The sequence below is a fragment of the Alosa alosa genome, chromosome 2 (assembly GCF_017589495.1).
Source record: "Alosa alosa isolate M-15738 ecotype Scorff River chromosome 2, AALO_Geno_1.1, whole genome shotgun sequence".
Classification (NCBI taxonomy): Eukaryota; Metazoa; Chordata; class Actinopteri; order Clupeiformes; family Clupeidae; genus Alosa; species Alosa alosa.
The window spans coordinates 7,566,639-7,578,918 of record NC_063190.1 but is presented as its reverse complement, the minus strand read 5'-3'; the positions used below and the strand labels follow the sequence as shown (position 1 = coordinate 7,578,918).

The 12,280-nt window shown below is 45.5% G+C and overlaps 1 protein-coding gene across 1 annotated transcript in view; it reads right to left on the bottom strand.

Moving 5' to 3' along the window:
- The window catches only part of atp2a3 (ATPase sarcoplasmic/endoplasmic reticulum Ca2+ transporting 3), a 43,399-nt gene extending 31,523 nt beyond the window's left edge, over window positions 1-11,876 (bottom strand). The window contains 3 exon segments of the mRNA XM_048230726.1: window positions 1,603-1,685; window positions 2,229-2,246; window positions 11,536-11,876. Of these exon segments, the coding sequence (XP_048086683.1) occupies window positions 1,603-1,685; window positions 2,229-2,246; window positions 11,536-11,653 (219 nt within the window). The 5' untranslated portion in view covers window positions 11,654-11,876.
- Between the last annotated feature and the right edge of the window lie 404 nt (window positions 11,877-12,280).

The following is a 12,280-nucleotide window of genomic DNA, read 5'->3' as shown; positions in this document are numbered from 1 at the left end:
TTATAACTTCACATAAACCTCACTTTCTTCTGTGTGGCACTCCTGTCGCCTGGAAACCAGTCCCTTTGTTCTCCATAACATGCAAAAAGTCAGGACAGCTCAATGCCTCCATTTTAATATATTCAAACCGGCACACAAATGAGTTCAAAGTGTGGGCTGCTGCTGGCAGAAACCTCCTGCGTCGCGTGCCTCTACCATCACAGGCTTGCCTGGGCTCTGACCGACATCCAAAACATCCAATGTCCTGCTTTCTCCACATCTCCACTCTCTTTTCCTATCTCTTTCTCTCCCTCTCATACTCTCTCTTGCCCTTTCTTTCCATTTTCTCTTTCCTCTTCTCCCTTTCTCTCTCACACATCTATGGAGTTATCTAGGTTGTGCTCATATAAGCACACGCTGTACTTTTATCTGGGTTTATGTAAGACCACAGGATTCCAAATGACTACTACAGGACTTTTCAGTTCTATATTTTTTTCCAAAAACATTTGTATTTCTAAAGGGAAGGACAATACAGACATGTTGATGGAGGGGGAAAATGGCCGTGGCAGCGGAGATCAAAGTCCCCCGACCCGAGGGAGTTTCACATGTGGTCCACGGGAGTGTTTCACAGAGGAGCTGAAGGCTCCGGGGAGCTTACAGCACGCAGCTGGATTTTGCGACGACATTTGGTATTTAAACAAAGTTCTGGGTATTTATTAAAACAAACAAGGAAAACAGACTCCACTTGTAACATTTTTTTTTACAGTAAGCAAAATGCTCGGAAAGAAAACAGAGGCACCCTACAGTTCGAGGCCTTTTAAAAAAACAAAGCAGAGAAGGGGAAAAAAACACACCACCAACAAAAAGCACTCTTCTAACTTGGCCATAAATGGCATCTTGCAGTGGTCCCAGCAGGAAGAACCATCTACATTAGACCAGCGATAGACCACCAATTTGACATCACACTAATGTGAGGATGCATGTGGGCCTCCTCATTAACTGCACAATGAGGACAGATACCATGCCACATCATTCCAGCTTACACTTTAATGGGTTTTCCCCCCAAGGCTCCAAAAATAGAGCGGCAATTCCAGTCCGACTAGTTGGGGACATAATGAACGGAAAACTCCTTCGGCAGTCAGGGATTCCCTCCACCGAATCCCCCTCTCCCCCACCCACCGGGCCTAAAATGGTGGCGCTGATTTGGCAAAGTGTCAAGAAAACAGCAAACACTGCACTCCCTCAAAGCTCTGCCTTAGGTGACTGGAGTTGCTGAACATGGCAGAGCATGGCAGATAGGAGAAAGGGTCAGATATGAAAACGAGCCATATCATGGGCAGACTTGCATCACACGAGGAGTCTTGCGATAGTACGCTTCCTCACATATTCAAAATGTCATGCAACACTGACTTGATATCTGCGTGCCTGAAATGGCAGCGCACTTCCTGAGACACCTAAAACAAAGTCCTTTCTTAGTGGTTCATCATAGCAAGCTTAAGGGAATTACATATTCTGGTCTTACACGCTCACAACACACACTTTTGCCTGCATGCGTTTTTGCCACATAGGCAGCATATAAAGTATGAGGAGGTAAGTGTGTGAGGGTGAGGAGATGGTACTCACGAAGGACACGCAGGCCGCAAGCAGGAGGATCCTCACCAGGAGGTCCTCAAACTGCTCAACCACCAGCTCCCACAAAGACTTGCCTAAGAACGAGAGAGAGAGAAAGACAGAGAATTTTAAAATTAAGTAATCCAAGTAGTGATCCAAATTACTATCCCACTGAGGCTGGCATTAAAGGAACTCAACCATTTTGTGTTTGGTGTGCATCACTGAAACGACGAACGACAGAACAATTTTGATGGAGTTGCTTCATTAACCGTGGCATGTTCCTTTTCATGGGAAGAACACAAACACCACTCTGAGTAGTGTGACGGAATGTCCTCTGACATAATGATGGATCTCATTTCATGTAAAATTGTATTCAAGTCCAGGGGCTTCATTTCTCATGCCGGATACTTGCTGATATGATGCCTGTGAGGCAGGCCTCTAAACCCTTCCCCAGGACCGTCCTGGAAGTCATGGAAGGGGTTGGGGATGGATACCAAAGATTTAAGATATTAAAGTGTGTGTGTGTGTGTGTGTGTATGTGTATGTGTGTGTGTGTGTGTGTAGTGACGCTGAATTAAAACCCTGGCACGGAGCTTGTAACGGAATATAAAGAACACAGTGAAAAGATCAATATTTACCTTCTTCCGCTGGCAGTTCTGTCAGTGTCAGACCAAAACAATCCATGGAGGAATGAGACCCGAGTGGAAGGGGGGGGGGGGGGGTCAAAAAAAGAAGAGAAAGAGAACAAAACTGGTTGGCCTCACAATAAGATCAGACATCTGCTCACTACATTATTACATACAGTGGACCTCCGATCATTTTCCTTATTAAAAGTTAGCTATAGGGAGACTCAAAACAAAGACCTGCTTGCAGGAGGGAAGAGTTTACGGTCATGAATAATGAACGTGTGTTCTGCACATGAAAATGTGATACAGCGACGCAAGATCAGATGGCAAAAAAAACAACAGTATCACTTTGGAAAGCAAATGCCACATGACACCATTGCCCAAGCAGTACAGAGTGAGGGAAAGTGTCCATGTGAAATGTACACAAGCATTGTAAATATACTTTTCCATGGGAGTTGCCTGCCCATGCTCCACCCTATAGGGTACACTCCAGTGGAAACTCTAGTTTGTTTCTACATGGAAGAATAACACGCTAACGTTACACTCAAACGGTTATCTTTTTTTACTACTTCTCTAAAAAGAACACCTGCATTCAGGCTGAAACTACTAGAGGATATGGGTGCATGCACCAAGCCATGGCCTCCTTGGAGTCATTTACAGTAGAAGTTTCTAGAAGGGTCCTTTGAAGCGAGTGGGTAATGTAGAGCATGTGGAGACAGAGGTTGCAGAAAATGCTTCATGGCGGTCCTTATCGCACATTAAGAGGCATTAGTTGCACTGTATTTCCTATCCTATACCATAGACTACTTCAGACATACAGTGGCCAAAGCCACAAGCTATCCTCTCGTCTTCTTAGACTGGTGAAGGTTAACTTTCACATTTACATTCATGTCCATTCATGACTCAAATCAAGTAGGCAAACACCCTGTTGTGGTTTCCTGCTAAACTTCGCTAGACTATCTGCTTAGCACATCTTGGCCTACTAAATGAACATGACACAATTCAATAAAAGGTTAAAAATGCTGTATAGCCTTGAGCATAGATGTTTTATTAGTGCTTCCTTGCGTGGTGTTCATTAATCCTAAATCAATTACCAGTGAGTCAATCGAAAAGTTTAACATTCACGGCATCTCCAGTTAGTCATTTCCCCTGTATCTTACTCTGGTCTAACATCATTGTATTATTGTTATGAAATTATACTCTTTAAAAACATCTTTTTTTAAAAATTAAAAATCTTTTACAATCAAGTCCAACACACTGCATGGTTAGGGGAAATCACTAGAGATGGGTGCCCTCCCTCACAATCTGCTATTGCCCAAGGTCAGGCCTCCCTGGCATGCATTTCTGTCGAGTCCAGCCCGGCCATCTGTGTGTGTTTCCCTCACCTTATCTACAAGGAGAGCTTCCATATCAGGCAGCTTAGTCCACTGATAAAAAGAGGAAACCCCTGTAGTGACTAGTCACTGGGGTCTATCTATGGCTAGGGAAAAAAAAAAAAAAAAAAAAAACCTTTCTTTCAAAGTTTTGTCAAATACTAGAGCAGATAGGGTCGGAATGTTCCAGAAAATCTCATGCGACCAAAACAAAAAAGGCAGCCAGCCAAAACAAGAAAACAGCACCATGACGTTTTCTGCTGATCACCGACCAAAACTTGAAACGGATACCGGACAGGAGGTACACGTGCCGCGGAAATGAAATCGCTTCTTTGTCGAGGGGTTTTAAGAAAGACTCCGTACACACTGGAACTGTACCGTGTCTCCAATCAAGAGCCCAGCCAAATCAGACAAGCTTTGCAGCTATTTCCACAAACACTCAACCATAAGGAAAGATTGGGGGAATGAGGCACATGTACTACAACAACCTGAGACTTTTAAGAGACAAGTTAATTAAGCTGTTATTGACTCAATGAGAAGGCACTCCATAACAACAGAGAGGGCTTCATGCTGGAGAGAACAAAGGAAGTGCCATCTGGCCATCTCTCTGTGTATGCCTTTGACTCATGCTGCAGTATGGGCCTACAGGACAGATAGATTAGTGAGCACCTGAAAATGTCAGTTCAACAGTGACTCAGTTCTCATTCTCAAAAGAAAGGATAGGGGGGAACAAAACAGGCCAAACAAAAACAAACTATTTGAATGACTTTTACACTGCATTTGTTTGGGCCTTGAAATGTTTCAAAATGTCCTGATGCGTTTCAGTGCCATCCTGCACAAAAATACTTCATGATTGTTGTCTAGTAGGCCATGTTGGCATGCATAAATGAAATCAGTGCCCAAAAGCGTACTGTGTATGCAGTGGAAAAAGTCCCCAGAAAAGGTCTGAAAAAAAGAAAACATCCCAATGTTTTCCATGCTCCAGGTGCCTGACATAAGCCCTTTCCCCGTTACAGTACCTCCCTGCTTGTGTAATGTTTTTATGGCAGACAGACTGGCTGCAACGCCAGACCTGGGAGACAAAGGGAGTCTTGGTGGTTGGGAGGGAGGGACGGAGTCTTGGTGGTTGGGAGGGAGGGGAGGAGGGGTGGAACGGGGTTCCCCAGTCGCCCAGTGCCAAGGATTCCCTCAGTCATCTGGGTTTTGTCAGACTCGTCCTGCCCAGGCACATTCCAGCATACTGACTTAACCCAACCCTCACTTGTTTGTTCGCTCTCTCTCACTGGCTCCCTCCCTTTCTCTTTCTTTCTTTCTCCCTCTCTCCTTCTCTCCCCCTCACCCACTCTCGTTGCTGTACAATCTCTCTCTCTCTCTCTCTCTCTCTCTCTCTCTCTCTCTCTCTCTCTCTCTCTCTCTCTCTCTCTCTCTCTCTCTCTCTCTCTCTCTCTCTCTCTCTCTCTCCCTCTCTCTCTCTCCCTCTCTCCCTCCTCCCTCCCTCCCTCCCTCCCTCCCTCACGCTCTTGCAGACGGTGAAAACAGGGGCCAGTCTGTTTACGCGTGGCGCTAGAAGGGAAACACTTCCTGGACACAGTTGCCAACAACATTGGCTTTCACGCCCGTGTCCAGGGTGCCAGAGGGTAGTGGAGAGGAAATCTATTACCGGACCTGGCTCCGGACGGCTGCAGCACACAACCGAAGCGCTACTCGTCGTAATCCGGCAAAGAGGAACCGCAAGAGAGCAGACCTCGGTGTCGCCTCGATGCGAAACATGTCATCAAGTTTATGAGAATGCGAGATTTAAAAAAAGAAAGGACAAATGGCAAGAAAGAGCACACCAGCTGTGGGCTGGACTTCAGCCCCTTCTCTCTCTCTCTCTGTCTCTCCCTCTCGGCCAGAAGTGTATGAAGTTTTCAAAACAGGTTGCCATGGCTACTTGGCGTGCGGACACGGCTGGAAACTGCGTCTCACTGGGTGACGTGGCTCACGGCTGCGGAGGGAGTGCTCAAACTCACTCAAAATAAGTGTTATGCAATGCATAGGGCCTCTCCGTGCATGCAGCTCATGCAGGCCAGGGCAGCCCTGCTCCAGCTCAGCACTTCTGCCCCCCATCCCCCCCCCCCCGCACTGTTCGCAATCTGACAGCAAAGACTCCGACTCCAAATCTATCTCCACTACACTGCAATACATTAAAGCAGTAAAGCAGCACTTTAAATACGGAAAATTATTTAGGTCTGCCTACACCATTTCTCCTAGTCTTATACTAGTCTGGTCCTTATCCCAGTTTAGATGACCAAATCATGCACAAGACAGATGTCATCGGTGGCGATGTGGGAGCACAGCCACTGCAGGAGGTGAGGGTGGTGGTGTTGCATGAGGCTATCACAGAGTGTGTGTGTGTGTGTGTGTGTGTGTGTGTGTGTGTGTGTGTGTGTGTGTGTGTGTGTGCGCGCAGGGAAGGATGACTCAGAGACGTGACGATCTGAAGGGCTCGGCTCAGCACTTTCCCCTCCAGCAGACGCGGGGTACCCTTGGCTCGCGTCTTAAATCTGCATCTGGGGGGAGGCGAGCGGGGATCGGCATGACAGCACAGAGTGTGTAGCTAGCACTAGTGTCCATTCAGGGCATCCGCCGCCACGCCGGCAGACACAGCAAATGTCCCATGACATGGGGGAACCTTAGCGCCAGCCAGTGGCTCTTGGACAGACTCTAGCTCTGAGCTGAAGTGGCTGAGGCAGATGTGGGCCAGATGTGGGCGACACATGGGGGCATGTCTGCTCCTGAAATTGGGACAAAGCAACCCGGCAAAGTTAAGAAAGCAGAGCACCGAGGGGAAAGTCCTGGTGAAGTCCACATTCTTTTATGTTAGAGCCAGGTAGCAGTGTTTCCTGGGCTGATTTAAAAAAAATAGGTAACAAAGGATCTTGTGCATTTCATAGCCCCTTCAGACCATATCAAACGCTGCCATGCAACATTATTTTCTATGAGTCATTCACTACTACTTCAACCAACTAGCACAAATGGGTCAATAAGATTGCGTAAACTTATAAAAAGGATTTTAATGAAGATTGAATAAAACAAGGCACGCTCTTCAAAAAAAAAAAAAAAAAAAAGAAGCATAACAGGGCTAGAGTGCCTACATGCTCAGAGAGCAAAGCTACATGCCACAGCCCTGTCTGAACGCATGCAGAGCTAGAGACAACACTCGATGAACTGACTTCACAAGTGCTGCTGAAAAGACATGCCACCCTCCCCCCCTCACTGACAGTGAGTCAACGGTTCGACACAGAGGAGGTGGTGACTTCAGCAGTGGGAGGTGAGAATCGGAGACAAATGACACGCCGGCGCAAGCGCCTCCAAGCAGTCACGCTGCATACACTCAAGCTCGAGTGAGAGGGGCGGAAAGGACTGCGAAACCCACCACTCACTTATCTGGAGTCCACATCCGCTTGCATAAGGATCGGCTTCGTAACGATACTTCGAGAATACCCAAAATAAAAAGACTCAAGACTTGAGGGACATGTGCAACAGTACTGAATCACATGAAGGGGAAAAAACCAAACATACACTTAACAGTCTATCTGTTTTACTAAGACTGCAGGTGCATGCAATGCAATGTATGCATGCAATAGGAGTCAAGACAAAGAATATCAGTAATAGTAGACAACCAGTGAAATAACTAGTGAAAACTAGTGAAGATGACAAAGCAAAGACCTGTGCCAAAACATAACTCAACAAATCCTACCATACGTCATGTTTTTGTAGGGACAGACATTTGTACAGGCCTTTTGTAGATTATTAAGGCGTTTGGAGAAGTGAAGAGTTAAGAGTAATATACTTGGGGCTACTACATTTTCATACCATGCTAATGCTGTCCCTTATAAGCATCTTGCTGTCTCTTGAGCACCACTACATCAGTGATATATGTTATGGTAGTAGTAGGGCTGCATACAACCACAACAGCTTAAGGGGCAGAGCAGAAAAAGCAGAACATTTTGAAGGAGTTTTGCTTGTTTGTTTTACTGCACAGTACACTTCTTATTGGCCATCAGAGCAGTAGAGCATAACCCACAGGAAGGGGAACGGTTGAGAAGAAAGAAGATAAGACGGTCATAAAAATGGAGGGATGATGACGAGAGAAGAGACACTGGCAGTGATGCTTATAGACCTCCCCCCACCTTCCTCTCTCTCCTTCCTCTCTCTCTCTTCTCTTTCTCCCTCCCCTCTCCCTCTCTCAGGTGGACGCGGGCGTGGTTAGCACTTCCATCAGACCCACCTCCAGCCGGAGGCACGGCCGTTCGGCTTCCACAAACACACGGCTACAACAGAGCCCTGTTTAACGGCCCGCCTGTGTGTGTGTGTTTGAAGTGTGTGTGTTTGAAGTGTGTGTGTGTTTGAAGTGTGTGTGTGTTTGAGGTGCGTGTGCGGCTCACATTGCGCAGCTAGAAGAGCACAAACATCCTCTACACAGCACTCAGTGCACAGCTGCAGAGAGAGAGAGAGAGAGAGAGAGAGAGAGAGCTGCAACTTCCTCTAGACACTTTGCGGGCACATAACTCACACTAGAGAAAGGCATAGCCAACCAATGAAAGGAGATACTTCTCCCCAACACACAAGCTGTCTTTTGAAGTAAGCAAGAAAACACAACCATGTTGGTCTCGACCGGCAACAACACTGAGCGCCAGGCCCGAGTTGTGGTACTAACAAAAGCACACTGTCACTTGGCTGTCGAGTAAGTCTCGAGTCTGCAGCGGCACCTGCAATAAATATACTTGGGCTTAACTGGCTTAGGAGCAAGCTTCTGTCACTGAGAGTGAGTAAACAGCATTATGTCAACAGAATGGCCATGCAGAGTGCCATGGACAGACAGACAGACAGCTGTTGATGGGGCCCCCGACTGAGCCAATGTGCCGGACAGTGAATGAGCTATGAAAACTCTACCCCGGATTCTTTATTACTTTCCCAAAGCACTTATTGGCCAGTCATCCTTTGTTTAGACAAGGCTGACCCAGAGCTAAAAGACTCTTATGAGGTCAAGAATAGGTAATAGCTGACGAAGACAGTTGGCCAGTGCATGGGAGACGGGGATCCCCAGGTACTAGGCTCAACATGGGGAGGTGTGTGTGGGGGGGGGGTTAAGTAAGGTTATTAGTCTAACCTTAATTACCTAAACCCTAGCCTGCATGCATTTCTTCTGCAAAGATCACCGATGTGTGGTACTAAAATGTCTCCTAACAATAGGACACAGCTATGTAACACGCTATGGCAGTGCAACCACATCCATTTCAACTGGCCACTGTGGCAAACCTTATTAAATCGTTCTTTCAATATGACCTAAATGCAAACTGACTCGACTATTAGCAGAGAAACGTGTAAAGCCTAGATGTGAAAATACAGTTATCACCTTCATGTGTAGGCCTACAACTTAAAGTTACAGCCCCAGACTATGCTTATCCACCAGATCAAATGGAATTTGAAAACAACAACTAGTGGCAACATGAGACTTATAGCCCTCCTCTACATTAATTTAAATGCCAAAGCAAACTTTTTTTGCACTGCAATAATGTGTGTGTATGGTTGTGTGTGAGTGTGTGTTGCCATTAAAATTTAATTAAAACCATGTGCATCTCCCCTATTAACATGCTACCATGCAACCACAAAAGACCCTTCAGTTCCACCAAAATAACCTTTACCACCGCTCCCGTGCTGTACAGCGAAACAATTCCATTACAGACATATTATGCAAGTAGCTGATAGCAAATTGATTAGTGTCCCCCTCCTAACCCCTAACACACAAACAGTACACTCTCCTTTCTATTTGATGGCCCCATAGTGGGAAGCTAGACCACGGAGAGAAGGCCTCATGTTCTAATACTGGAATGTTATGTCTGTGTCTGGGAGACTGGCAAGTCGTATATCTTTCCCTGGAATGCTGCAACAGTACCTCCTATGGCAAGCTGTTTCAAGGAATGCTGGAACTTTACAAGGAGGTTCCCTCCAGAAGGGGGGTTCTCCCAAGCACTGCTCCGTCTCTGCATGTCAAGCTTAGCCAGAGGCCAAGTTTACGGCACAGAAAGGAACAGATACGTTTGTGTTACAGAATATATAACAACTCAAAGGGAACAAAAAACTAAACAAACGTACAGATGGCTTGTTAAAAACTTCAGGGTCAAAGGTGAACATGTATAACCATTAATCTGGGACCACTATGCAACAGATAAATCTTTGAATAGTTTTCTGACACACAGAACTTAGAAATGAACCGCAAACAAGATCTATACATTTGGAATATCCCTCACTGTATATTTCTCTGCAGAGACACCAAGTCAGGATAAACAATAAAATAAAACCCATTACATGTGAAAACATAGGCAGTATGTGTGGTGGACTAAACAGTTGCACGGTTAATGCACAGAAAGAGGAAAGGGCATTCCCCTCGACATGTATCTCTTCGCTATAACAGGCAGGAAGTTGACAGCTCAAACAGAAAGAGACGCTATCTCAACAAGATGTTGCTTTTTCCATGAAGTCATCACAGGCCTTTGGGCACCGCAGCCTCGTGCAACAAAGGGCCGCTGTGTCGCCCTCGTAATTACTCCAGTCACAGCCGGATCTGGCGCGTCTCTGCGCCAGCTCCGGCCAAGAGCCAGACCATTGTATGTGTGTGTGTGCATAATGTGTGTGTGAGTAGCGGTCATGTACAACAAGCCAGTGTGTTTAAAAATAGACACAGTGTTGTTTTAGTGTTGAGCTTATATAGAGTTCAACCTAAATTGTGCTGACACACTGGTGTGGGGGCAGTTAATAAATGCTTGCTTTTCTAGGACCAAATGAACAACATCACGAGGGCGGCAACGGCCCTGGCGTCTCCGTACGCAGCTACTCAGAAAAAGGCAAAGGACCATACCATCTGCTGATGACAACTTTCATCAAGCAACCCCCTCGCTGAATCAAAATAGATATTTTGTTCGGGGCACAAGCACACCTTTTTGCACTGCTGGATGCTCTGCTTAACAGCCCATATCCTCGTTCAAAACACTGAAGGATATTGGAGCTGGAAAGTTTCACAATGTATTCTACAGTAGGCTATGCCAATAGGTCAGTTCCAACATTGAGGAAGTGTAAAACTGGTTGCTCAAGTTTTTTCTTTCTCTAGGGTATCGCAGTCACAGGTGCGGTAGCCTATCTAACTCCTGTAAAACATTTCGTTCATTAATAAAAATGAAAGTAGGCCAACCTAAAATTATTTCTCAACGCGCAGGTCGATTTTAAGATTTGCATTCGTCAGTAACCTATGCATTAAATAGACTTTAATAGATCAAAAGAAAAATAAACAACCAGACAGAATTCCTATGACATGAAATGGAAAAGTAAGATACTCCATCTTACTGAGCCAATTTAAGACGTTTGAGAACTTGTCTGTGGGGTCTGTGTACGTGTGAATATACTGTGCCACGGTAACCGAACGACAAGCGGAACAAAAATTAAGAGCAACGCACCAGGCTCTTAGCTGGATACAAATACACTGGCCGAATACCATGGCTCCACGACTCTTACTCGCACGCAGTGACAGTAGGCTTGCAAACAAACCACACGATGTCCGCAAAACTCACGGAGTCAGAATATGTTCGCCCGAATAGAGACGCTCACCTGAGCGTCATCGGAGAGCTACTGGATTCATCTACACAAAATTAGGAGAATTTCACATAACTATTCTAAAATACAAACCCAAGCATCAGTCGAAACAATGTCATAAGTAACGACGGCATGGTGCCAGAACGCAGTAATAGATGCCATTTCACCATGAAATGCTTTTCCTGACTAGGAAATGAATTATCCGCTCTAAACACAATTCATTTTGGCTGCGTGCGTTGTAAAGGATGTCCAAACAATCAAATGCACTGCATCAGTACACTGCCTTGACATGTAATGGGCTAAATGTTACTCACCATTTGGTCCATATTTTTCAAAATTTATTTTCACTTGTTCGAGAGTCAGTCCAGTGTTTTCGTTCACACCGAAGTTTTCTAAAACTTCAGATGCTGTTTTAGTGTGGGCGTTTTCCATCTTAGAGCGCTGTCTACAACACTGACTTCAAATACATGTAATAATATAAATAAAACGCGCCAAAGCTGAGTATATTTTTTAGATATGTAACACAATATATTTCTAACGAGGTGCGCTCTGACCGCCAAGTGGAGGTGGGTTGGTGATGACAAGCCTACCACCTGCCCCTTCTGCAAGCCGAAGAGTTCAGCCGTACCTCCCGAGTCCGAGTTGCAAAGCAGCTATTACCCAATCGGCGAGATTGATATCTTCACTCCATCGGAAGGTGTACTTCTCTCATAAGATCCGCCTCTTTTTCATGAGAGAGCGTGTTTGAGCACCGACTCGCGCTCCTATTGGCTCGCATTACCTGAGTCAAGCAGAGTCACTGAACCGCCATTGCGTGCCAGCATTTCTTTCTATATAGTCACGATTTTTGTAGGCAAAAAGTAGGCCTACTGATGTAAATCTAAACTTTCAACATTTCCGGTTTAATTTAAATGTCTTACATTTGTTTGCAAAAGTGTATGGTGAGTTCCTAATATTTCAAGTTTTTTGTGGCAGATATTCTTACCTGATAACTACATTTCATAGGCCTATTCAGTGCAGCGTGCATTACACAGATTTTTGCAACCTTCTACCAAACAT